Raw genomic sequence first — 27,741 nt, 5'->3', positions numbered from 1 at the left:
TATGGACTTGGATTTGTACATTTTATTGGGTTCTTGTGCTATTATCACTTCTGAATCATTTCTGAAACTATAAAATGACTATTTGGTTGAGCCAGGTTCCCTTCATAGAGCTTAAATTGTTTCCTGGACTGTTCTGGCATATTGTTTTTCTGGATAACTTTAGAAGAGTTTTACCAAATTAAACACACACACACACGCACAAAATCAATTCAACTGAATTTCATCGTAAGGGGGGCTACTATGGACCAGGAATATCTGAAACATTTTATGGACAAGGTGGGACTTACGTAGGTCGAGGGAATGGCTAGAACCCAGTGGAGCTGGGAGGTGGAGCTGGAAGACAGCTCAGGTCAGGGAAGTAATGTAAGCAAGTCCAAGGGCCTCGAGGGTACCTGCCATGAGTGGAAGAGGGGACACTCTTTTTATGGGCATCAGCTGAGTGTCTGGACACTATCCCATGGTAAAAAGGAGCAATTCAATTTTCTTCTGTTTTTCATTTCTGCAAGGGAAACCTAGCTCACGTTTGTCTCACACTATTAGTCATTCTTTCCTTCAATGAAAAATGGATGGAGATCCTAGTATCTGCCTGGCACTGTGCTGAGCATTAGAGACAAATGAGCAACCAGAGCACAGACTCTCCCCTCAAGGGTTTTCCAGTCTAGTGGTGAATAGGCATACAAATGGGCTGTTGAAATAGAGAAAGTGAAAGTGTTAATTGCTCAGTCGTGTCCGACTCCTTGTGACCCCATGAACTGTAGCCCACCAGGCTCCTCTGTCCATGGGATTCTCCAGGTAAGAATCCTGGAGCAGGTTGTCATTCCCTTCTCCAGGGGATCTTCCCAACCCAGGGATCAAACCCAGGTCTCCTATATTGCAGGTGAATTCTTTACAGCCTAAGTCACCAGGGTAAGCCCTAAAACAGGGAACTGGGCTAAATCAGGCTGCAACAGGAGGGGCATCCCACTAGAACTGAAGGGGGAGGGGCGGAAGGGGCAGCCACCCTGAGACAGGAAAGATGTGTAGAGTGGGGAGTGGGCCTGGGAGGGTCTTCCAGGCTCCATGATTTGAAAGCTAAGGGGCTCCCATCTGGGAGAGGCTTCCTAATTTAATGTTCCGTACAGTTCTTCATAAACAGTGAAGTGGAAAACAGCACCAGTCTGGAGGAGACATCCATCTGGCAGGCAGCTGATTGGAAAAGGGAAATTCTTAATTAACAGTAGTCTCAGCTTAGGTTTGTTACATTTGATCATACATCAAGGGAGCAAGTATTGTTTAAAAAAGAGACAAAACTTTTCCATTGCTAAAAACTTTTCTATCGCTTCTTGGCCTTTTGGCTAACATCAGGTGTAAAACACTTTTCTACAGCTTAATGCCATTTTAATGTCATTTTCTCACTTGTTAGACATTTATTGAGCACCCATTCTGTGCCAGGCTGCCAGGCATCGTCAGCCACTAGTGGTTAGCGCGGCAGTGATAAATACAAGCGCAGTGTGGAGTGAAGAATAAGGATGTACGCAGCACAGCTGTACAGAGGGTGGGGGAGGGGCAGGGAAGGGCTCTCAGCTCACATTCCAGCCCCGCCCCGGCCCCCGCCCCATGCTCTGGGACCAGTGTCTCCCTCCGCTGTTCAGAGCCACAGATGACAGAAGCTCTCTCTGCTCTTCATTTGCTGTACCAATGTCATCTGTGAAATCAGGAAGTCCATTGTGTTTAGCCACTGTCGTGGCTAAATAAGAAGAAAGGCACCAGTTGAGTTCAGTTCAGTCGCTCAGTCGTGTCCAACTCTTTGCGACCCCATGAACCACAGCACACCAGGCCTCCCTGTCCATCACCAACTCCCAGAGTCCACCCAAACCCATGTCCATTGAGTCGGTGATGCCATCCAACCAGCTCATCCTGTCGTCCCCTTCTCCTCCTGCTCTCAATCTTTCCCAGCATCAGGGTCTTTTCAAATTACCTTACTTAAAATTACATAAATATTCCAGAAATTTTATTCTGCTTTGCAAGATTAAGGAAGAAGCAGAATAAAATTTTCTGGAATATTTATGTAACTTTAAGTAAGGTATTTTGTAAATATGTATCTTTTACGTAGAAAGTTTAGATACAAGTGAGACACCTGAAGAAAAAGTATTTTAAACCCAGATCTTTTGCGTAGCATGGTTAGGAGGCAGAATATGGGGCTGGATGCTTCAAGGAAAGCCCTATTATTAGGACAGCCTGCTTAGTAGACTTGGATAAGCCACCTCAGCTTGGTTACCTTCCTGATAATTAGGGAATACATGGGTTTTCTAGCCCTATTATTAGGACAGCCTGCTTAGTAGACTTGGATAAGCCACCTCAGCTTGCTTACCTTCCTGATAATTAGGGAATACATGGGTTTTCTACTTCCTATCCACTTTCTGAAATGTAGTCATTCCAAATGATACCAATTAATACATACCATTACATGAATATTTTCATCATGTCTTGAAGTGATAGTAGCTGCCTTTTACTGAGTGTCTGTTATGTGCAGGCATTGTACTAGATTCTTTACTGGGTTATCTTTTATCTTATATCCATCCACCAAAATAGATAAGGTTAGTACAATTTTTCATTCATTCATTCAACATGTATTTATGCTGCTGCTGCTGCTAAGTCGCTTCAGTCGTGTCCGACTCTGTGCGACCCCATGGACGGCAGCCCACCAGGCTCCCCCGTCCCTGGGATTCTCCAGGCAAGAACACTGGAGTGGGTTGCCATTTCCTTCTCCAATACATGAAAGTGAAAAAATAAAGTGATGTCGCTCAGTCATGTCCAACTCCTAGCGACCCCATGGATTCCAGCCCACCAGGCCCCTCCGTCTATGGGATTTTCCAGGCAAGAGTGCTGGAGTGGGTGCCATTGCCTTTTTATATCTGATACCTAATATGTGCCCAGGCACTGCCCCAGGTGCTAAGGATGTATCAGTGAGCAAAACAGCCTCCCAAAATCACATCCTCATGGAGCTTACATTTTTATAAGAGGAATAGATGAAGACAGGGAGAAGGCAATGGCACCCCACTCCAGTACTCTTGCCTGGAAAATCCCATGGATGGAGGAGCCTGGTAGGCTGCAGTCCATGGGGTTGCTAGAGTCGGACACGACTGAGCGACTTCACTTTCAGTTTCCACTTTAATGCATTGGAGAAGGAAATGGCAACCCACTCCAGAGTTCTTGCCTGGAGAATCCCATGGACGGAGAAGCCTGGTAGGCTGCAGTCCATGGGTCACACAGAGTCGGACACGACTGAAGCAACTTAGCAGCAGGAGATGAAGAAGTGGAAGCTTGTGGAATCAGATGAAGAAGTGGAATCAGATAAGCCCAAGATTACATGCATGGTGGTGAAAGCAGGAATCAATGCAGCCAGATCTCACTGACTCAAAACCTGTGTCCTTTGCACTATATCACCAGTTTATCCACTGGAAACGCATATTTAAATTGCCTGGAAATTCTTTGATACAAAACTTAAATTTGGGTTGCATGCATGCTCAGTCGCTTCAGTCATGTCCAACTGTTTGTGACCCTGTAGACGGTAGCCTGCCAGGCTCCTCTCTATGGGATTCTCCAGACAAGAATGCTGAAGTGAGTTGCCATTTCTTCTGCCAGGGAATCTTTTCACCCCTGGGATCGAACCCTTGTCTCCTACATCTCCTGCATTGGCAGGCAGAATTCTTTACCACTAGTGCCACATGGGAAGCCCTAAGTTTTTGGAAGAGAGTCAAATGCCATATCAGTTCCATTGATAATAAGACAACACACACATACCAACTTAATGACAATTTGGGGGGTGGGGTGGGTAATAGAGTGGAAGTAGAATTTTGCTAATGAACATAAATATTTTGATTTACCTCCCAGTTCCAGAAACATTAACATGGGTTTGTTTTATTGTTTGAGAAAAGTAGAAACTCACCATCAAGGAAATATTATCTTTTAACTTATAAATAAGGAACTGACATTTCATCACTAAATCATCTAGAATAATAAAGCCTCGGGCCAAGGTAGCAGCTATAACTGCTCAGTTATTTAAGCCCCTTATGTATATCACTGCAGTAATTAGTGCAAATAAGTGTGAATTATGCAGAGTTGGAATAGTACAATAAGAAATATTAATAAAATCCCCCTTTATGCAAAAAATTGAAATTATATTAATTTTCCTTTTTTTACCTTTGAGGAAATTAGCTGTAAATTAAGCAGTATGTAATTGTGTCATATCTTCAGAAATTCAGCTCTTGCATAAAATTCACCCATCCCTAATTTCCATACTGATCAGACCACTGATTCCTGTTTGTGTTTCGTTCATCTGCCATTTGGCTGTAGGTATGTCATCTGCGTGTCAAGGGGGAAGGGAGAAATCTCTACCTGCCTCCCATCCTCACCATTCCCATTCAAGTCACAAATATCTCTACTGAGATACATTCACTCACGCAAATCTATGTCAGCCTTTTCTCCCATAGGGTTACGATATCCCAAACAGGGAGTTGGAAGTTGAGAAAACTGGGTGGAGTCAATGACGCATTCTTTGGGTGTTTCCTCTCTTTTTCTGTATTCTGTGTAGGTGTGCTCCCGGATATTTTGGAAATCCCCAGAAATTTGGAGGCAGCTGTCAGCCATGCAATTGTAACAGCAACGGCCAGTTGGGCAGTTGTGACCCCCTGAACGGAGGTAAGATCAACTCACACCTCTGTTAACCTTGAACAGAGGTAAGATCAACTCACACCTCTGTTAACCTACCTTTATCAAACTGGTATATCATAGCAGACAAAGAAGCCAAACAGACCTTTTCAGGAAGCATGCACACAACTGCATGTAACAAATTGTGCCCTTGTTTTGACAAAGTTGGGAATGCTTAGGTAGTACTCACAGCTTTGGTGAATAACTTCAAGTAGGTTTTTGTTAAGGTAAATTGTTTTTAAAACTTCTTTAATTATAGCCAAAATAACTTTAGATCCTATTTCAGTGATTTTGGTGAGATCTCTCTTTGCATTATAAGGTTATTCTCTCATCAGCTTCCTTTGCGTGTGTATCTGAAGAATCCAAAGTGCTCTTCTCCTAAAGCAGTAACTGTTCTAGAATGTGAGTGTATAATTGAGATGGATTTTACCTACCAGGAAAAAGACATTAACTGGAAGTTGGTATAGATGGATTAGGAGAAAAAGGAAGCTGGGAAAAAAAGGGAGAGTCTCCATTTCCTTCTTTGATGGAAAATATTTGCTGTCGTTCAGTCGCTAAGTCGTGTCCAACTGCAGCACGCCAGGCTTCCCAGTCCACTGTCTCCTGGAGTTTGCTCAAACTCTTGTCTGTTGTGTCAGTGATGGCATCCAAGCTTGTCATCCTCTGTCTAATGGAGAACATTAATGGATTTATCAGGAAAACGCCACTGATATAGTACAGTACCAAATCCTTAGATAAAATCTCTCATCTTATAGACAAGGTAAAGAACTACACCCTGGATGTGTGGATTAGATCTGCTCAAGTGACTGTTCCCAAAGGACTGCAGAGTAAATGGCTCCTTGGGTGCCTGCTTTCACTTTTTGGGGCGTCATGTGAGCTCCATCTTGTTCAATATCGTTGACCTGAATGGAAATATAGAAGGCCTGCCCACTCTGTTATCAGATGACACAAAGTTGGAGGAGCCAGAAAACACCTCCTATGACACATTTAGAATAAAATAGGTCCTCAACAGCCTGGAGTGAGGGGCCAGTTCTAACCAGATAAGATTATGTTGAGGCTTGCGTGTGGTCAGTCCTGTAGTGATAAGTGAGTCACGGCTAAGGTTTCAGTCAGTGGTGAGTTTGATATGAATCAAGAGAGTGACATGGCCCCTTAGACGCCTCGTACTGTCTCCACCGAGTTCTGGTGTCCAGAACCAGGTGGCTTACTGTTCCCTGGTCCGGTGCCCATGCAAGCAATAGACACGCTTCAATTTGTTCAGAAAGACGGTGAAGCTGTGAAGGGACCTGCAGCCCTGTGGAGAGGACAGTGGAGAGTAGACTTGGAAAGGACGGATCTGAGAGGGGCATGTGTGGGAGAAGGGTGGGTCTCTTTCTATGTGACTTAAGGGCTGGAACTCACTTCCGGGAGTGGAAGCTAGAGGGAGGCCTATCGTAAATCATTCCGAGTAGGAAGTGTCAGATGTTTAAAGATGAAAAGGACTGGCTTAGAAGGAGATGAGTTATCTACTGTCTCTGGAGGTCCTTGGAGGTGTTCAGGAGACGTTTTAATATCAGACACATCATACTTTGAGATGGATGCCTTTTCAAGCCTCCTTGTCCCTACTCTAATAACAAAAATAAGCAACCTGAAGTGAGGATGGTAACTGTTTGTTCCTTGAATGGAATAAAATGTTCACACGTGAGACACATTTGTTCCTGTGGGATTCCCTCCCCCCCACCTTTTTTCATTCATTGTTTTTTTTTTTTTTTTCTACCTAGTAATGGACAGATTCCTTGGTGGTCAAAACTCAAACTTGTTGAGAAAATTGCACTGATAAATCAATCCTCCTCATAAGTCAAGTTCCTCATAGACTGTTCAAGGTGCTGTGTTTGCAGAAGTTTGTGAAGGAAATAAAACCTTGTTTCCTGCCTATAAGGAGTTCACGGTCTAATTGAGGAAATAAAGTTGACACAGCTATATGTATATATTGTTGTTGTTCAGTCAACCAGGCCTGTCCGACTCTTTGTGACCCCATGGACTTCAGCATGTCAGGCCTCCCTGTCCCTCACCGTCTCCCAGGGTTTGCCCAAGTTCATGTTGATTGCATACAGCGATGCCATCCAGCCATCTCATCCTCTGACAACCTCTTCTTCTTCTGCCCTCGATATTTCCCAGCATCAGGGACTTTTCCAATGAGTCTTTTGTTCACATCAGATGACTGAAATACTGGAGCTTCAGCTTCAGCATCAGTCCTACCAGTGTCCTTTCAGCATCAGTCCTTCTTATATATACATGTAAGAGTGAACAAAAGGGTTTTTTTTTTTAAAGGATGAGTAAGAGAAACCTATGATTATGTATAATAAAGTGTATGCAAATATACACTGGGGACACATTGATTGTCTTTGAGTCGTAGGATCAAGGATAATGTTTTATCTCATTTTTCTGATCTTTCCGAATTTTCCATAGTAAACTTATGTATTTTTTTACAATGAAAAGCAAACATGGTTTAAAACGTATCTGTATACAAACAAAGTGTAGAGTATTGCCTGCCATTGAGAACACACCTGAAGGCCTCCTTGCTGCATGTTTAAGAAAGTTTCGAGTTTAGAGTTTTCCTTTGATGAAGTTAGATGGTTTTTCAGAGGGAAATGAGAGGACATTTCAGTATTAAGGATGCATGGTATGGGGAAAGGAGTAGAAGTTAGCAGAGTGAAGAATGTCCAAGGATGACCGTTAGGCTTTCCTGTCTGTAGCTGAGAACCTCAAGATTTAGCCGTAGCTAGTCCACTGTGTGTGCATATCTCCCTTATAGCATCTGTCACACTGCTGTAAAATGTGTCTACCTCCCCTGCAGGACCATTACATTCCCTGACCATTAAGGAGCATTAGTTCTCTGACCAGAGATTGAACCCGCGCCTATAGGACAGCAGAGACTTTGTCTTCTATCTTTGTATTCCTGCCCCTAGCACTGGGCCATGGAACTTAGGGAGTGCTCAAAGGCACTCAGTGAGTGTCTATTGAATGTTCTCGAATGATATTGGAAGAGACATCAGCAGTTGTATAAGAGGCCACCAAATGAAGGCAACAGTAACAAGTTGGAGTGTTAACTTCATAGGAATCACATGACCCTTTGGAGAGAAGAAGCAATATATCATCAGAGAGGCCACAAGAGACATTCCTGCAGCCAGACTGCTGGGATCCAAGACAGGTCTCAGAACAGTGGCCCCAAGGGAAGGAGGGAGAAGGGAAGAGCTGGCGATACTGGGTGGTTGGGTGACTGAAATTTTCTGAAACTAGCTTTCCTAAAAGCCAAGTTAAAAAGTACATGAAGAGTAAGTTTAGTAGCACTGCCTTCTTTGTTTACTCCTCATTTCAGACTGCATAAACCAGGAACCCAAAGATAGTGGTCCCGGAGAAGAATGTGATGGTGAGTAAAGAAAGTGGCTCCTCCTTTCCAGGTTGTGGGGTTCAGCTTCAGATCTGTGAACCCCAGACTGTGACATGGGAAAGCGCTGGTGGGAGAAGGTGGGAGGAGGTGGAAGGAGGGCTGTGTGTGTGTGCTAAGTCGCCTCAGTCGTCTCCAGCTCTGTGCTACCCCATGGGCTGTAGCCCACTAGGCTCTTCTGTCCATGGGATTCTCCAGGCAAGAATACTGGAGTGGGTTGCTATGCCCTTCTCCAGCAGGGCTACTTAGGGTCAAATCCAGTCTCTGCCAACTAATATCTGTCTGATCTCATGCCAGTGACCTTGCTTCTTCAAGCCTGTTTCATCATTTGTACAATGGTGAAACTGAGGTTAGTAATAACTATACTAACCTCATATAGTTGTTGGAAAAATGCTTATGAATCCCTTATCATGATTCCTGGTAAATAGCAAGCACTCAGTAAATAAAAGCTATTTATTATTCCTTTTCCCATATACAAAATAAGCAACAGGTTGCATAGGTTCACCATTTATTTGCCCAGTTGTATTGCTATATAGTTGACATGCTACATTGTAGTAAAGTCTACAACATAATGATTTGATATATGTATAGGTTGTGAAATGATCGCCACAGTTAGTTAACATCCATCAACTCACACAGTTACAGATTTTCTTCTGTACATTAAGAATTTTTAAGATCTCCTTTTTTAGTGACTTTCAAATATATAATAGAGTGTCCTTAACTATAGTCATCATGCTGTGCATTTTACATGCTAAGTTACTTGTTTTTTATTTTTTTTAATGTTTTTCTTGGAGTATAGTTGCTTTACAATCTTGTGTTAGTTTCTGCTGTACAATGAAGTGAATCAGTCATATATGTACATGTATCCCCTGTCCCCTGGGTCTCCCTCCTGCCCTCACCCTATCCACCCCTCTAGGTCATCACAGAGCACTGAGCCAAGCTCGCTTCACTATCCAGCAGGTACCCCGTAGCTGGCTTGCACGTGGTGGTATATATTTGTCTGTGCCTCTCCCCCAGTTTGTCCCACTCTTCCCTCCCCCTCTTTGTCCATTCTCTACATCTGCATCTCTGTACCTGCCCTGCAAATAGGTTCATCTGTACCATTTTTCTGGATTCCACATATATGCGTGAATATACAATATTTGTTTCCCTTTATAACTGGACGTTTGTACCTTTTGACCATCCTCACTCATTCTCCCCACTGCACCATTTCTTTGTCAAATGCTCCCGTCTAGAGATCTCCCTTTTTCAGAATTGCATCCTTCTCTGAGAAGTCCCGGATGGGGATTTCTGCCCGTGATGGGCTATGTGTGTATTAACCGGGCTGCTGTGTGGCCCTGGGGCTTGGTCTGCATTCCTGTGGCTCCAGCCAGCAGCACGTGTGCCTCTGATTGTGGCCCCACAGATTGTGACAGCTGTGTGATGACGCTCTTGAACGACCTGGCCACCATGGACGACGAGCTGCGCCTGGTCAAGTCTCAGCTGCAGGGCCTGAGTGTCAGCGCAGGCACCCTGGAGCAGATAGGGCGCTTGGAGACCCAGACCAAGGACTTGAGGGTACGTACCCCTGGGCCCACACGATGCCTGGCCCAGAGCAGTTACTCGGTGGATTCACAGATGCTGCGTGAATGAATACTCCTCATGCAGGAAGGGGTGGGGAGCTTGACTCCACTTAAGGTTCAGGGCAGCTGTCCTTCCTCTGCTCTAAATGAAGATTAGATTTCTCCTGGTGAAAAGTACAGTGAACACAGAACACTGACACTTCTAAGTGAACATTCCTTACGTACTGAATGTTTCTGATCTCATTTTTCTCAGAGTCTTTATCTCAGTATCTTGTGTTCAGAAGATTCAAACGCAAATTTGGTAAAATTGTCATTAATTCTTTTTTAAATGTTTGGTGGAATTTTCCAGTGAAGCCATGTGGGCCTGGAGTTTTCTTTGTTAATTTTTTTTCTCTTAATTTAACTACAAGATCAATTAAAAATAGGTACTGGACAATTAGGATTATTTATTTCTTTTTGAGTGATATTTGGTAATATATGCTTTTCAAGTAATTTTTTCATTTCACATAAATTATTAATACCAAATATATTGACATATAATTGTTTATAATTTTTCCTTATTATCCTTCTAATATCTGCAAAATCTGTAGTGATGCTTTCTCATTCATTCCGGTTATTGGTCATTTGTGTCTTATCTATTTTTTTAATTATTCTGGCTAGAGGTTTATCAGTGTTATTGACCTTTTTATTTTATTGATTTCTGTTGTTTTTCAGTTTTCAATGTCATTGATTTCTGTTCTTATCCATATCTTTTCTTCCTTCTGCTTGGTTTGGGTTTAGTTTGCTATTCATTTTCTAGTTTCTTAAGATAAAAGCTTGTTTCCTGATCCAAAACATTTCTTAATATAAGCATTTAGTGCTATAAGTTTTCCCCTAAGAAGTACCTTAGCTGTATCCCACACATTTTTAAGTGCCAATTTCCATTTTCATTCAATTCAAAAGATTTTCTGATGCCCCTTGTGACATATCTTTGATCGCTAAGTTATTTAGAGCTATATTGTTTAATTTCCAAACTGCAGATTTTCCAGTTAACTCTCTATTATTGATTTCTAGTTTAACTCTGTTGGGATCAGAGAAAATGCTTTATGATTCCAGCTCTCTTTAAGTATGTTGATACATCTTTCATAGCTCAGAACATGGTCATCTTGGAGAATGTTCTATGTACACTTGGAAAGAAGGTAGCTAAGAGGGTATCCTGAGAAGTATTGGGGCTGAAAGTGCCCCATGGGCTGGAGTCAGGCTTCCTGGCTGGGGGGAATGGGGGCTTTTCTGCCTGCAAATGAAGACTGAAGAAACAAACTTGGAACTGCCCAGTTCCCATTGTTAGGCAATAATTGTATGAGAACTAGGAAAGCTACAACCTTATAGCTAGGACGTGGACAAGATTCACAGACCAGGATCTGTGTTGCAATGTGACATTGTCAGCATCACCATAGTGTGCAAGTCCTAAGCTGCCGATATAAGACCTGGTCCTGGACTTGGGGGGCCAGGACCCAGGGGGAGCAGGAGTGATGATGACCCTGAGATCACCAGACAGGACACAAGGAGTGCAGGACACTGCACTCCTCTCAGAATGAGCCTGAAAACACTGTGAAAGATAATGAGAAAGACATGCAGCAGAAGCAGCAGTCATATGATGAGTCCCTGTAGCAAAAACAGAAATCACAGGACAGTCTGAAAACTACTTTACAGGGTGACATCCAATGAAAGAAACAAGAAATTAGAAAAACTTTTAAAACACAAGAAACCAAACAAGAAGAGGTAAATGTGAGAAGATCTAATTAAAAAATCACAGAAATTAAAAAAAATCTACTCAAAAGTAAAAAAATTTAGTAGGTGAAATGAACCCTAAGTTAGAAAGGAAAGTTAAATTAAGGGCTTTTGGAATGAAGGCTGCTTCGAAACCATTAGTGGCTACGGTTGAGTACATACAGCAAAAATAAATAGTGCTGGAAAAAATGGCTCTTTTCCATCCCATGAGGGTAATTTTAGTGCACGGTTAGAAGGCTTAATATGGAGAGGAGAGGGGAAAAGCGTTTGTGTGTTCAGAGGGAAAAAATAAAAAGGCACTTTAGTGACTGATGTCATCAATACAGTCTTGCACTTTTTCAAGGAAGGGAAGGGACGAACATTGTGGTATCCATCCTGTGCCCAGGGCCCTTAAATCTTACAACACCCTGGGAGGGAAATAGTGCTATTTTTTATAGGTATGTAAAAGCCAAGTAACTTGCCTACAATCACACAGCTAGTATGTGGTGGTTCTAGGAGAATTCACACCAAGATGAAATTCTAAAGAGTATGTTCACCCACTATACCTCTTATCCAGCTGTTCTGACCTGCAATCATGTGCTTTTTTCTGCAGCACAAATAGAACCATCTTCTTGCAATATCACACAAACACTGTGAAAACTGAGCAGGAATATGTATGACAAAGCAACCAACTTTTTTGAATGGTTCTGCATATACGTGACATTTTATAATACATTAGCCCACTTACCACCAAAAAGAACCCAGCAGCTTAATATAGCAACCCCTGATAGACAGATGAAGGAGATAAGGCCCAATGGGCTTGTCTATGAAGTGGTGGACCTAGGGTTTGGCCCTTAGCTGACAAGCCTGTGTTCTTTTACCTGAGGCTGGCTCTTATGTACAAGTAGAGATAGTACTATTGCTTTTTCTTGTAAAAACTTTCAAGATATTAACACATTTTTTTCCAAAAAATTGAGGGATTTCCCTGGCAGTCCAGTGGTTAAGACACTGCTTTCAGTGCAGGTTTGATTGCTGGTTGGGGAACTAAGATTCTGTATGCTAAGTGAAACCAAATAATACGAAAAAGTTAAAACTTAAAAAAAGCAACAATCCTAAATTGAAAGTAATTGCTACTCTAGATATTATATGCAGCAATAGTAGTATTGTTAGTCACTAAGTCATATCTGACTGTTTGTGACCCCGTGGACTGTAGCCCACCAGGCTCCTCTGTCCGTGGGATTCTCCAGGCAAGAATTCTGGAGTGGGTAGCCAGCCATTCCGTTCTCCAGGGGATCTTCCTGACCCAGGGATCGAACCTGGGTCTCCTGTATTGTAGGCAGATTCTTTACCGTCTGAGCCACCAGGGAAACCCATATGCAGCAGTGTCCCCTCTAAAAGTAATGTTGCCATTCAGTACCCAAAAGAGGAAGGGGACCTGGATTTTGGTCTCACTGATAATCTGTACTTCCAAGGCATGGCCAAATCACCCAACTTTTTTAGGTTTCCATTTTCTCGTTTTTTTCCTATTAAATGAAGGTATTCAATTTAATGAGTTCTGAGTTTTTCTCTTGCTCTATAATTCTTTGAATCTATAGATTATTTCAACAGAGTAGCCATAGATACTTGTTTTTAGCATAATCAAGTAAAATATAAGTTTAAAAATTGACTTTATTATAGAATTTAAAAATATATCAAGTAAGTAACATCACCCTCATTTCTATAAGGTTAGGTCATTAATTCAAATAAAGTCTCTTCTTGTCTTTAAATTTTCCTACTTTATTTTAGAACCATATCACAACATCAGAACATAAATTCTTCATGAGGCCTATTTCAAAGAACCATATTTTTTTCTAAGGAGCAGCACTGATCTTAATCAATGAATCTTTTCATATCATCACCAGGTTTACCAAGTTGATAAGACTTACTCCAGATTTCTACTCTAGAGTGTGATTAACTTTGTGTTTTACTTTCCAGAACCAGCTGCTCAGCTATCGTCCCACCATTTCAAATCATAAATCAAAAATGGATGGTCTGGAAAAAGAACTGAGTAACTTGAATCGTGAATTTGAAACTTTGCAAGAAAAGGTAATATGTTAGGTCAATAGCATTAACTCATTTTTTGCTTCAAAATGTTGCTAGTTTTTTCTCCCAACAACTTAATTTGTTGCTCATCAATTTACTCTTCATGTAGGTTCAAATAAATTCCAGAAAAGCACAAACATTATATAACAACATTGATCGGACAACCCAAAGTGCAAAAGAGCTGGACTCGAAGATTAAAAATGTCATCCGGAATGTGCACAGTAAGAAGAGTTACTCAGCCCAATTAAATATCTTTTATACTACTTTAGTCTTTGTTGTACAAAGAAAGAGTTCAGCATTATGAAAAAGAGCCCATAGTGATACTAAAAAACCAATACAAGCCCTCTATCAAAGTTCCTGCTTCTTTTCTTAGTGGTCTCCTGGAGTCCAGAATTCCCAGTTTAATAAATAGCTTGATGTTTTCCAGTTCTCGTGAAGCAGATATCTGGGACGGAGGGAGATGGAAACAGGTTGCCTTCAGGTGATTTTTCCAGAGAGCTGGCTGAAGCAGGGCGCATGATGAGGGAACTGAGGACCCGCAACTTTGGGAAGCACCTGAGGGATGCCGAAGCTGAAAGAAGAGAGGCTCAGCAAAGTAAGCACCCTTCCAGATGCTTGCATCCAGTCTGTTCTGACTGGCTTGACATACAGGGCGCAGAGTACACTGTGCCAGGTTGGGGGAGGGGTCACCATTTCAGCGGGTATCACTGGTAGAGCATCATATGGTACAAACGGGTAGCCCTTCCAGGTTACTGAGAGGTTGTGGAATAGAACTCCTTTTTCTTAAAAAACATTTATTACATTATAGTTGATTTACAGTGTTGTGTTAATTTCAGCAGTGATTCGGTTACACACACACACATGTGAATTTTTTTCCATATTCTTTTCCATTATGATTTATCACAGAGTATTGAATACCACTGTCTGTGCTGTTCAGTAGGACCTTGTTATTTATCCATCCTATATATAATAGTTTGCAGCTACTAATCCCAAACTCCCAATTCTTCCCTCCCCCACCCCCTACTACTTGGCAACTACAAGTCTGTTCTCCATGCCTAGGAGTCTGTTTGTGTGTGTAGATAAGTTCATTTGTGAACATATCACACATGTAGATTTAGAGTCCACATATAAGTGATATCATATAGTATTTGTCTTTCTCTTTCTGGCTTTCTTTGCTTACTTTGATAATCTCTGTGTCTATCCAAGTTGCTGCAAGTGGCATTATTTTATTCTTTTTAACAACTGAGTAATATTCCACTGAATATGATACATATGTGTATATATATATATATAAATATACACACACACCACATCTTTATCCATAGAATAGAATATCTTACCATCATGCAAAAAAATAGTTTCTTCTCCTTAGATATTAGACACTGGTACCTCTATTTTGTTTTTAACTGCATTTTCATTCTTCTTTCAGCTCTATTGCTTTCTCATTATATCATTTTTAATAGTCCCCTCATCACCACTGGGGTTTTGAATCATACATTGATATTCGCATTACTCCTACCAAAAAAATGGATGTACTAGAAATTAAGGGAATATATCTAAAGATTTGAACTAAGGAAAATGCCACATTAACTCAAAACTTTAAAAATAATAGGCCTATATTTTTCCAAAAACTGAGCTTTATTCTCTAGTGGAATGACATATCAGTGGTTAATCTGCAAATAGTGGCTTCTCTCTTTTAGCATTTGTATTGTTTAAATTTAATGTTAGCCTCGGAGACAGTATTAGTGATAGAAGGAGCATGTGCTTTATACTCTTCAAGTTCAGTTCCAGTTCCAAGGCTGAAACCGTGTCACCTAATTTCTCGGGCCGTCCGTTTGCTTATCTGAAACATGAGAATGATAATCACTGTCTTCATGTGGTTGTCATAAAAGTTAAATGAGACAATGTGTACAGCGCACAACAGAACATAAACACTAGCCTCCTTTCTCATTCCCTTGCACGTTCAAGGAAAACCATGCAGTGAGTAGAAAATTAGTTCTTCTGTAGTCTTTATAACTTAGTGTCAATGCACTCATTTCTCAAGTGGAAAACAAAAAGGTGATATATTTCAGTGCTGAATCGGATAAGGAGCTGGCTGGAAAACCACCAGGTGGAGAACAATGGACTGGCGAAGAATATACGAGATGCTTTAAATGATTACGAAGCCAAACTCAGTGGCTTCCGTGCCGCTCTACAGGAGGCCAGCACCCAAGCAAAGCAGGCCACCGGCCTCAACCGGGAAAATGAGAGGGCTTTGGAATCCATCAAGGTGAGGTCATGGTCAGAATCTGCACGGTTCAGTTAAGAACAAGCACAAGGGAGCAGGGAACTTTAGTGTTAATCAAGTGGCAGTCAGGAACCTGTCTGTGTGGGAAACCCTAATCAAAGAGGAATGAGGCATTAAATGCAAAATCAAAGTATCTCTTATTCTTCAACGGCCAGAAGTGTTTCTGAACTTAAACCACAGGGAAAGCAGACCCCCTCTCTTCACCCCAACTCCTGACTGGTAGAGGACTGGAGGAATGATGCTGCCAAATAGTTGAGAAATTACTATTGTTATAATTAATTCAAAGTATACAATATAGGTTTTAAATAACTGACATTTTGTGTTGTGTGTGTGTGTTAATTACTTAGTCATGTCTGACTCTTTGCAACCCCCATGAACTGTAACCTGCCAGGCTTCTCTGTCCATGGGGATTCTCCAGGCAAGAATACTGGAGTGGGTTGCCATGCTCTCCTCCAGGGGATCTTCCCAAACCAGGGATCAAACCCAGGTCTCCCACATTGCAGGTGGATCCTTTTTATTGAGCCACCAGGGAAGCCCAAGAATACTGGAGTGGGTAGGCTATCCCTTCTCCAGGGGAACTTCCTGACCCAGGAATCAAACCAGGGTCTCCTGCATTGCAGGCGGATTCTTTACCAGCTGAACTACCTGGGAAGCCCAACATAGGACTGACCCACCCACCCCAAGAAAGAGGAATTTGGTAAAAGAAAATGAATAATATCTTCGCAGATGGTGATATGGTTAACTCCCAAAGCCTCTGCAAGTAACACCTCTGTTGGATTATGCCAAGGGGAGGGAACAGGACCCAATTTTATGGATCTCTGAATTCTGGCAGCCTCTACCCTGGTTTCCTAAGGTCTTGTGTGCTTTCTTAGTAAATTTTTTTTTGGCTGCACCATGTGACATGTGGAATCTTAGTTCCCCAACCAGGGATTTGAACCTGCGTTCCCTGCATTGGAAGTGCAGAGTCTTAACCACTGGACCGCCAGGGAAGTCCTCCTGTGTGCTTTCTTATTGAAACGCCCCTACATCTTCATCAGGACCAGCATGTAGAGTGTACTGATGGTGCTGATTTGCTTAGTTCAACTCCCTCGACCTGATACACTAACCAGAGCTTAACTGTGCATCCACCTCAGTGGCCTGGTTGGCCCTAGTGTAGAAACCTCCCCCAATGCAACAGGGGTTGTTTCGTTGGCATGTAGCTTGCGGAAACTATGACAACACCTCCACATGACAAATTGAACTGATGTCTCATGACTTAGGAGTTTCCTAGATGATCTTTAAGTTCAAGAAGACATTTTGACTCTGAAATTACCTCTATGCTGTTGTCCAATAAATATGCCTGTGCCTTCTGACAATATATCATGCAGCTCACAGATCTTTTTCTCTGCAGAGACAAGTTAAGGAAATGAATTCCCTCCAGAGTGACTTCACCAAGCGTCTAGCCACGGCAGATTCTTCCTTGATGCAAACTAATATTGTCCTGCAATTGATGAAGAAAAGCCATGAGGTAGAGACAAAACTTGTTTTCTAGAAACTCGAAAAGCACTTAAATTACATTTCGAGGAACTTATGAGATCGGCTAAACATTTTTTCCCTCAAATATACATCTTTAGATGGAAGAAAATATACTAAAATGTTAACAGCGGTTGTCCCTTAGGGGAGGGGTGAATGATGCGTCTTCTTTTTTTTTCTCCCAAACTTTAAACTTTTTGTTTTGCATTGGGGTATAGCTGATTAAGAATGCTGTGGTAGTTTCAGGTGAACAGTGAAGGGACTCGGCCATACATACACACGTGTCCATTCTCCCCCCACCCACCTCCCAGCCAGGCTGGCAGGTAACATCAGTTATCCATTTTAAATATAGCAGTGTGTACATGACCTTCCCAAAGTCCCTAAGTATCCTTTGCCCCCAGCAACCATAGGTTTGTATTATATCTATTTGCCTATCTATCTACCTAACTTGCCTGAAATAAGTGAATGTTACTTTTGTAATAAAAACAAATTGTGCTAGTATTTTTTAAATATCATTTTCACCAATGAGATGAATAAGGTCTGAGGAGCTAATATAAAACAAAAAAGTGACTCCAGTTGATGACACTGTATTATATAACTGAAATTTGCTACAAAAGTATAATTTAAATCTTCTCATCTTCACCCCCCAGAGAAGGTAAGGGGATAAAATATGAGGTGATTGATGTGTTAACTTGGTGGGGGGGAATCCTTTCACAGTGTGTACATATATCCAATCATCACTTTGTACACTTCAAATATCTTACAGTTTTATGTCACTTATACCTTCTTGAAGCTGAAAAGCAATTAAACATAAAATAAATCAGGCATACATTAATTAACAGAAGACATTTAGGACTGGTAAAAGATTGGCAATATTTCTCAGAAGCCCACTGGGCATTTTGAAAATATCTTTTATTATCACTGTTTCTAAATCAGAAAAAGTGTTTAGGTTTAGTACAGTGATACAGTAAGGATAATAATGTGCTTTCATAAAATTTATCAAAGTGGGTACCCACCGTATGGAAAATGCTCAAAATGGTGGTGAAACTTGGGAGAATATTCACAGTGCCACTGTGTGAAGTAACCAGGGAGTAATTGGTGTAGTGAATGGGCTCAGGAAACAGTGTCTCATTGTTGCTTCCTGGAAACCTCATTTATGACAGAGTTCAGGAAAATGGCATATCCGTGCTTTGCTTAAATTGACATTATCTCTTGTTTACTTGGAAAATACAGGAATATGAAAAATTAGCTGTCACTTTAAATGAAGCAAGACATGAACTAAGTGACAAAGTGAGAGAACTTTCCAGATCGGCCAGCAGAGCATCTCTGGTGGAGGAGGCAGAGAGGCACTCACAGTCCCTACAGGAGCTGGCCAAGCAGCTAGAGGAGTGAGTGGGCCACCTGGGGGTCTGACCGTAGAGGCTGCTGGAGCCTGGTAGGAAGTATGGACCAGGGTAGGGGGGCGGCACCCAGGGCTCAGGTCCGAACCCAACTGATTCCCAGCTGCATCTTTGGAGCAGAGCCTCGGAGCCCACAGCCCCGAATCTCCATCGGCCAAATGAATGGGGAGGTAAGGGGGCTTGGCTGCAGGCAGAGGCCACTGCTGGAGCCCTCCTCCTGTACCATCTTCCAGGATCAAGAGGAACGCCAGTGGGGATGAGCTGGTGCGCTGTGCTGTGGACGCTGCCACTGCCTACGAGAACATCCTCAACGCCATCAAAGCGGCCGAGGATGCAGCCGACAAGGCCACCACTGCATCTGAGGCTGCTCTCCAGGTGGGTATCTGCCATGACACCTTCTCTCAACACACTCTGGAGATGACTCACTTTTCTGTTTTCTTTCTGTGTGCACAGGGAATAGAAAAAAACAAAGCTTATTTTAGATCAGAATTTGTTATCTAGAATAGACTTGAACTTGCTCTAATATGTCATTTCTGTATTTACTTGACTTTTGGATAAACATAGCCCAGTATTCAAAATCATTTGTAAAACCAGATAATAATCACCCTGATTATTGATTTTGAACTATGAAAGTATTATACCCTGATTCTTACCAGGTATGCTTTTAAGCTGTGTGATCAGGTATCATCATTTGCCAAAGAAGAGATTTTTGTACACCATTTGAGAACAATTTATTTCCTGTCATTTGTCATTCACCTGGGCATGTCTGTGGATCCTATGGGATCTGAAGTGCATTATATAATAGGCCTATATCTAAAAATAAAGAACAAATTATTAACTGTGAGTGAATTAGTGAACAGACTTCTTGGAAGGTTGAAGATTTTTAATCTCCTAAAGATTAAAAGCCTAAAAGTAATTCAGCTCTGTCCTCTAGTATTGCAGAGGGCATTGTACAAGTGACAGAAGATAAGAAGGTGTCACATAATTTATCATTATGTCAACAGTGACGGGTCCACCTCCCCAAGTCACAAATGTCTACCTAGAGCCCTAACTGTAGCTTTTAAGGAACAGTATTTTTAAACCTCTGCCTTACCTTCTAACCTCAATTTTTAAAGATTAAAGTTAAGGGCTAGGATGAAAACTCTTACTCCGTATTTCCTAATGTATGTATCACATCTAAGACTGATAAATGCTTTGCTTTCAGACAGTAATAAAGGAAGATCTTCCAAGAAAAGCGAAAACTCTGAGTTCCAACAGCGATAAACTGTTAAACGAAGCCAAGATAACACAGCAGAAGCTACAGCAAGGTATGGAAGGGGTGGCTTTTGGGGGCTGGGATAGTCAAGAGCTTGGAAACAATCTATGAGACCAGGAGCAAATGCACTTCTTGAATCTCAGTGTCCTTGTAGGTGGCACTTTGTAAATATGTTGATTTGATGTTTCTACCCTTCCCAGGTGGCACTAGTGGTAAAGAATCTGCCTGCCCATGCAGGAGATGCAAGAGATATAGGTTCGATCCATGGGTTGGGAAGATCCCCTAGAGAAGGAAATGGCAACCCACTCCTGTGTTCTTGCCTGGAAAATCCCATGGACAGAGGAGCCTGGTAGGCTACAATCCATGGGGTCACAAAGAGTCAGACACAACTTTGCAACTGACTACCACCAGCCAATATTCTAACATAAACCAAATTAGTTAGAATCTCATGAATCTAAATAAATCTTGAGACTGATAGGCTTGTTTGGGTCTGGCCTTGGATTTGGGAGAGAGGATTCTTCATTTAGTCCCATATGCCCATAGCACTGGGGACCCACGTAGCTTTGAGGTGTGTACAGTGCTGCTGTCTTATTTAAGGCCCAGATAAATAGCATCAAGTCATTAGAGCAACTGCTTCAAAATTTCTTAAGCCCTAAAATCTTAGTAAGTAAAAGCACCAAAAATCACTACCACTGTGATATATGAGGATTTTTAAATTTTTTGCCTTTGAATTTTTCCCCTTATTTAATTTGATTTAAAAAAAAAAAAAAATCTCAATCTCACCAAATTCCTGTGTTCAGAAAATGCTGTCCCTTGATTTTTCTCTGGTCTCCTGTGGTCATTCATAGGTGAGCAGATATCTCAGTTCATAGCCCTCATTCACCTTCTTAATCCTTTCAAAGTGATTAGATACCCTCTACCAGTAAATAAATACATTTATTTATCATTTGGATTTTTTAAAATGAAAAAGTGAAAAAGAAAATACACAAAAATATGTAGTCTGCCTAGCACATTTCAAAAATTAAAATTTCCTGGTATGACCCCTGTTCTCTTTATAAAATTTGAGCTAAAAGGTGAAGATGTGTGTTTTTAGAAGGATTAGGATGTTAACTACATTGTTATTTAAACCAGTCCTGGAATCACAGTTTAAGCCATGTGTCATCAACTCGACACTAAAGCATTCATTGGTGGTTTTCCATGACCCCCAAGGGGCGATATTATCAGCTAGAAATGCCTATGAGCTTTGTTCCTTTCACTGAATATGTCCTTGAATGCGTCAGTTTGGAAATGAATGGGAATGGTGCCTGCTTTGTGAGTTTGCTTCAGTGGGGCTCTCTCAACAACATTCCTTTACTCTTTTTTAAAAAGGCATTTTATTTATTTACTTATGGCTGAGCTGGGTCTTTGTGGTTGCTCAGGCTTTCTCTAGTAGTGGAGAGCAGAGGACTACTCTGTAGCTGCCGTGTGCAGGCTTATTGCAGTGGCTTCTCTTCTTGGCGAGCATGGGCTCCAGGGCCCTCGGGCTTCAGGAGCTGTGGCACATGCACTCAGCTGTGCTCCCAAGCTCTGGAGCACAGGCTCAAGGGTTGTTCCTCGGCATGTGGGATCCTCCTGGATCAGGAATCAAACCCCTGTTTCTTGCATTGGGAGGTGGACTCTTTACCACTGAGCCACCAGGAAAGCCCAATATTTCTTTACTCTTGACCAAAGGGGCATCCCTTATGTATTATTCATTCATTAATTTATTCATATATTCATTCGCTTGTTCCATAAATATGTACTAATATTTTACCCCAAAGAGTATTTTACCCCAAAGAGTGCCTGGACACAGCAGTGAATAAGATAGCACATCCCTTTCCTTGGGTGTCCCTCGTATCTCAGTTGGTAAAGAATTTGCCTACAATGCTGGAGACCGGTTTCAATTCCTGAGTCTGGAAGATACCCTGGAGAAGGAAACAGAAACCCACTCTAGTATTCTTGCCTGGAGAATCCCATGGGCAGAGGAGCCTGGTGTGCTACGGTCCATGAGGTTGCAAGAGTCTGACATGACTTAGGGACTAGACCACCACCACCATCCCTTTCCTTTACTAAGCAGAGACTTTTGCCCTGAGCAGAGCGGAAGTTAAGTCTTTCCTTGAGTTGGTAGGCCTTTCCCTTTCTTCATGTGCATTTCCGAGGAGCCTGGTACCACAGGTTCTGTATGCTCCTGGCTTCTATAATGGAGGACCTGGGGGTCTAGGAGCAAGCAGTGGGCATCTTGGGGATGACCCCTAAGATGCAGGTCTGCTCAATGCTGTGCAGACCCTGGCTACTTCAGGGGCCACCAGTACCCACGGAGGATCAAGATCTTTAGGGTAATTGCCTCTTCCTACTTTATTTCAGAAATCAGCCCAGCTCTCAACAACCTGCAGCAAACACTGAAAACTATGACAGTTCAGAAAGGCCTGATAGACACCAATCTCACCAGCATCCGAGGTGATCTTCGTGGAATACAGAGAGGTCAGCTGCTCCCTAACCCACTGGACTTGGCTTCTTTGTCAAACATTTTAGAGACTTACACCTCCCTGTTTGTATGTGCCTTAGATGACATCGATGGCATAATCAGTAGTGCAAAGAGCCTGGTCAGAAACGCCAATGACATCACAAATGAGGTTCTAGATGGGCTCAACCCCATTCAGACAGATGTGGAAAGAATTAAGGATACCTATGGGAGCACCCAGAGCGAAGACTTCAACAAGGCTCTCAGTGATGCGGATAACTCAGGTAGCAGGTGTTCTCTGGCCAGGATGTATTATCTATTTTCTCCATCATTATGTGCTTTGGTCCGTTGTAATTTTTCCCCAGTAAAATCTGATCTTAGAAATTACAATATTAAGAAGAAACTTCACATCATCCATTCAAAGAATATGGCTATTCTCTTAGTTAAAAGGACCAAGTAGGACTTTGGAGGAGCCAAGGTGGTTGGCAGTGGAAAGAATCAGAACATGTAAAATTCCTTAAAATTTTTTATTGACTTAAATAATTTTGCCTATGTCACACGTGATTAGAAAAAAAACCTGTATACTTTGAAAAAAATTCATGAAATATTGCTGTTGATTTTCCCTTTTATAGACTGGAGATGTAGTCCCTGAATCATGACCACTTGGATTATGATTGATATTAAAGATCAAAAAGGAAAGATTTATTTTTTAATTTATTAATTTTTAATTTAAGGAGAATTACAATGTTATGTTGGTTTCTGCCATATATCAACATGGATCAGCCATAGGTATATATATATATCCCCTCCTCCTTGGAAAATTTACTTTTTATAGTGTCAAGAAAGATGATTTGATATCCAGAATAAAATCTATGATGTATTTACATATTATACATAGAAATATGTGTAACATATATTTCTATAATAGAAAAAAAGTATTACCTGATTCTGAGTCATCCTATCCAATGTGTGGGACCCAAATATACCACTTGACAAATACAATCCACGAGAACATCTCTATTTAACCTTTTCTCAACTCACAATGATAAATTTCTGTTTCGTAATCTCACCAACAGTGAAGAAATTAACTAACAAACTGCCTGATCTTTTGAGTAAAATTGAAAGTATCAACCAACAGCTGTTGCCACTGGGCAACATCTCTGACAACGTGGACCGCATACGGGAACTAATTCAGCAGGCCAGAGATGCCGCAAATAAGGTGGGTGTGTCCCCTCATTGCCAGGCACCAAGGCTCATTCTTTGATAAGTTACTCTATTAGAATTAATGAAACTAACTCTGTTAGTTTCACTAATTAAGAAGTGAAAGATATCCAGGTACCCAAGAATCAGTTGTCTTTCTTGCCCAAATTCTTTGGGTGCTCCCCATGTGAAAGTTCATTTTCTCCCATCATCTTTCAGAAGTTCACATCATCTTCATCCCTTAAATGACTTGGTATGCCGGGAACAGTGGTTTCCTTTCTGCTGGCTTATGCAGGCAGGAAGCAGGGTTCTCCTCCAGGCTCTAGGCAGTAAAGTGTTATTGCAAGTTCAAGTAAGGGTTCTATGATCAGAACGTGTAGATATGATACTGCACAAACCCTATATTCTCACAGTAACTCGGGAATTGTGGAATCCACTTTTAGTGAGGATGGAGGAGTGGTTCCTACCACTCCACATGGGCAGTGTTCTGAATATGAGATTACAGCAGTTTTCCTTCATTGGGAAGTTCCATCAACCTTTCTTCTAATTTTAATCTGACATTATTTACTTGAATTTCTTCTCTCACTATTTGTTTTATCCTAAAATAATGTAAATGAAATATTTTGTATTTTGTAGTCAACTCCCTGTGAGATATTTGGAGATTAGAGGGATGGAAACCAAGTCAGAATATCATTGTCTTTGAGGCACCATGGTTGATTTCTAGGCTTATATTCCTTACTTTGAGCCTCACAATCTGCCTTTTCTTTTAAGAAAGAGAACTTCCAACACAAAACCTTTAGCAGAGAAGCAAAGAGCCTAAGGCACAGTTTGGCAGAAACCACCCGCTTCGTACCCATACACGTCTTATAAAAAGCAAATGGAAAAGAGTATGCTTCTAGCTTTTGCCCCTCTACGTTCTTCCACTAATTTAATGAACAAAATATGAAGTGTATAAATAGCGCAGAGGTTTAGCGCTGATAACCAAGGCAGACTGCCTTGCTTCTTTGTTTTTTAATGTTTATTTGTTTATCTGACTGCATCAGGTCTTACTTGCTGCTCGTAGGATCTTCACTGCAGCATGGGTTTCTCTCTGTAGCATGTAAGCTTAGTTGCTCTGAGGCATGTGGGCTCTTAGTTCTCCAACCAGAGACTGAAGCTGTGTCCCCTGCATTGGAAGGTGGATTCTTAACTACTGAACCACCATGGAAGTCCCCGCACTGCCTTGTTTTGATCCCTGCTCTGTCACTTACAAAGCTAAGACTAGTTTCAGTTCATAGATAGATAATGTTTCACAAAAGTATTAAAGCACACATGAGAAGCTGTGTGGGAATCCAGATCCAGGGTAGAAGTGACCTCTGAGAAGGGAGAGGCGACTAGGACTGGGGTGGGCTATATAAGGGGCTTCAGTTTTAACAGTAATGTTTAATTTCTTAAGATGGTTATGTGTATGCAGGTATAGTCTCTATTTTTGTGTGTTCATGAAATGTTTTCTTAACTAAAAATTTTTTTTAATTGAGCAAGAGCTTTCCAAGTGACAAAAAACAGAAGGGCATGCCATAGACTCAGGATGTGTGGAGAGTATGAAGGGCCGAGGGCAAGTAGAAGAGACAGGTGTAAAATGAGCCTTGAGTGTTGTGGGGGAGCTCTGTCCCCATGGGCACCTTGCGGTGACTACAGCTCAGGCATCACTAAGCACCCCTGCCTGATACCTGCATAGACAGGGTCCTCCATAGATACATGCTTGGGAGATAAAATGTAGAGGTGATGTAAGTATCATTCCTAGAGTTATTCTTTAGATAGTTAGGGAATATTATTTTCTGTGTTTTAATGCAGAGGTGCCCAAGGGGATCCACAGACCAGAGCTAGTCAGACGTTTGTTACTGCTCCATTATATATAAGTACAAAATTGCGAGTAAAGGCTTAGAAGCTTTCAGTAACTTGAATTGCTTCAATATCCCAGAATGGGATCAGTAGGCTTGTATTTTGCACACTTTTTCATTTCATTTTTCTAGTATTTAAGTTTTCATATATTTTACAAAACTATTGGTCCAGGGCAGATAACAGGGGGCAAAAATGGTCCTTTACCCTGAATTTAAGAACCACATTCTAGAGAGCCTCCATGCACTTATTTTTAAGGACTGAGTGCCTATAATAAATACAACCAGAACATGTAACATGTTAATGAGAAATGATTCCTTAAAGAGTTAATTCTTTAAAAAAATATTTTGATGTATTGTACATTGACTATGTCATATTGAGTGCTTCCATACAGGTTAGTTCATTTGCACAAAAACCTTCTGGGGTTGGAATAATAGTAATTATTATTAATGTTATATATTAATAGGGCTATAATACATATTAGCAGGGTTAATTTAATATTAATATTATAACCCTATTACTAATTTTATATATAATTAGAGTTTATATTATAATATATAATATTATTACTAATAGGATCATGATATTAATCCTGTTAATATGTATTTTAACCCTATATATATAATTCCCTATATTACAATTATATTATGTATTGTATAATATTTATATCATATATTGCATATTATATATCATATTTATCACATTATATATTATATGTAAAACCTCATTATTATAATATATTAATATGATGGTGGTGGTATTATTATGATGTTAATATGGCTAATATTATATTAATATTATAACCATAATAATGATGGTAATAATTTACTATAATGATTATCGTTGCTGGCACAGACAACAAAGTAGACTTCCCAAAGACCCTTGACTTGTAGGCAGGAAGAACAGGAGGGCTTTACTCCACTACTCCTGGAGCAGCCTCCTGAGTGTAGACTCCAGGCCTAGGGGGCAGCTACACACCTTCACTCCCTATCCTAGCCACTTGGGAGCAGCTACAGTCACAAGCCTCCACCCCGAGCACCCCACCTTTCTCCCCTGGACCAGCTAACACCGTGGATCTGGTCCCTCTCAGGTTGCCATCCCCATGAGATTCAACGGTAGATCTGGAGTTGAAGTCCGGCTGCCAAATGACCTGGAAGACTTGAAAGGATACACATCCCTTTCTTTGTTTCTCCAAAGACCTGAAGCAACAGAAACTGGTGGGACTGAGAATATGTTTGTGATGTACCTTGGAAATAAAGATGTAAGTATTGCTCTGACATTTCCATGGTTTTTAAAACAGAATATGGCTTTTGAGGTGCATGACACAGTCATGTCACTGCCATTGGCATGGTAGGAGGAGATTCCACTGCCTCTGATGGCTCCATGGGAGATCTCTCATCCATTTAAAGTTGCTTTTGGAGGTGGGGATCTAGAAGCCGTGCTAGATGGGCCCAGCATGTGAGCACATGTGTGTGTACACATGAGCACGTCCATCCCTGGGGCTGAAGATCAGCACCCTCCCCTCTCAACCAGCAGCAGTATCAAGGCTTTCTGGAGATCAGAGCAGCTCCTCCTCACTGCTCTGGACTCTGTCATCTTCTCAGGGCGCCCAGCCGCAGACCCTCCCATGTCTCTAGGGTGGAGACCCTCTGTGAACAGGGCCTGGAGAGAAATTAAGCCCCTCCTGCCTCATTTGTGAGAAATCCAGTTGCTTCATTGCTATAATTCCAAATTCTTTAAACCACCACTATTATAGATATTTTAAGCAGTTTATTTTAGCTTTTAATTCCTCCTCTTAAAATATCTCTCTTCCACGTAAGTGTCAGAGGAACAGGTAATCAGTGACTAGGTTATTTATACATGAATGGAAAAGAAATGGGCATCCCAGGTGGCTCAGTGGTAAAGAATCTGCCTACCAGAGCAGGAGATGCAAGAGATACGAGTTTGATCCCTGGGTCAGGAAGATCCCCTGGAGAAGGAAATGGCAACCCACTCCAGTATTCTTCCCTGGGAGATCCCACGGACAGAGGAGCCTTGCAGACCACAGGCCCTGGGACCACAAAGAGTTGGTCACGACTGAGAGACTGAAGACACGCGTGTGGAAAAGAAATGCCTGAAGTATGGTTCTTGAGAATTCTTTGCAGTTAGGAAATCGCTGGCCGTCACTAGTGGACACTGTATTTAAGGATTCCTAAAATCAGCACTGTTGTTGGTTACTCGT

The 27,741-nt window shown here is 41.5% G+C and overlaps 1 protein-coding gene across 4 annotated transcripts in view; it reads left to right on the top strand.

Moving 5' to 3' along the window:
* The window catches only part of LAMA3 (laminin subunit alpha 3), a 260,515-nt gene that overhangs the window by 191,618 nt on the left and 41,156 nt on the right, over nucleotides 1-27,741 (top strand). For all 4 annotated transcript variants that reach the window (XM_024984437.2, XM_059881027.1, XM_059881028.1 and 1 more), the window contains 15 exons: nucleotides 4,574-4,680; nucleotides 8,048-8,098; nucleotides 9,522-9,673; nucleotides 13,402-13,512; nucleotides 13,619-13,730; nucleotides 13,937-14,104; nucleotides 15,582-15,778; nucleotides 17,187-17,303; nucleotides 18,542-18,696; nucleotides 18,942-19,083; nucleotides 19,913-20,015; nucleotides 22,346-22,462; nucleotides 22,547-22,726; nucleotides 23,519-23,661; nucleotides 26,611-26,781. In XM_024984437.2, the coding sequence (XP_024840205.1) occupies nucleotides 4,574-4,680; nucleotides 8,048-8,098; nucleotides 9,522-9,673; nucleotides 13,402-13,512; nucleotides 13,619-13,730; nucleotides 13,937-14,104; nucleotides 15,582-15,778; nucleotides 17,187-17,303; nucleotides 18,542-18,696; nucleotides 18,942-19,083; nucleotides 19,913-20,015; nucleotides 22,346-22,462; nucleotides 22,547-22,726; nucleotides 23,519-23,661; nucleotides 26,611-26,781 (2,026 nt within the window). The remainder of the gene's footprint in view (nucleotides 1-4,573; nucleotides 4,681-8,047; nucleotides 8,099-9,521; nucleotides 9,674-13,401; nucleotides 13,513-13,618; nucleotides 13,731-13,936; nucleotides 14,105-15,581; nucleotides 15,779-17,186; nucleotides 17,304-18,541; nucleotides 18,697-18,941; nucleotides 19,084-19,912; nucleotides 20,016-22,345; nucleotides 22,463-22,546; nucleotides 22,727-23,518; nucleotides 23,662-26,610; nucleotides 26,782-27,741) is intronic.

This window comes from Bos taurus, chromosome 24, assembly GCF_002263795.3.
Source record: "Bos taurus isolate L1 Dominette 01449 registration number 42190680 breed Hereford chromosome 24, ARS-UCD2.0, whole genome shotgun sequence".
NCBI lineage: Eukaryota > Metazoa > Chordata > Mammalia > Artiodactyla > Bovidae > Bos > Bos taurus.
Note: the sequence above shows the minus strand (reverse complement) of the source record. Positions and strands in the feature narration are given on the sequence as shown.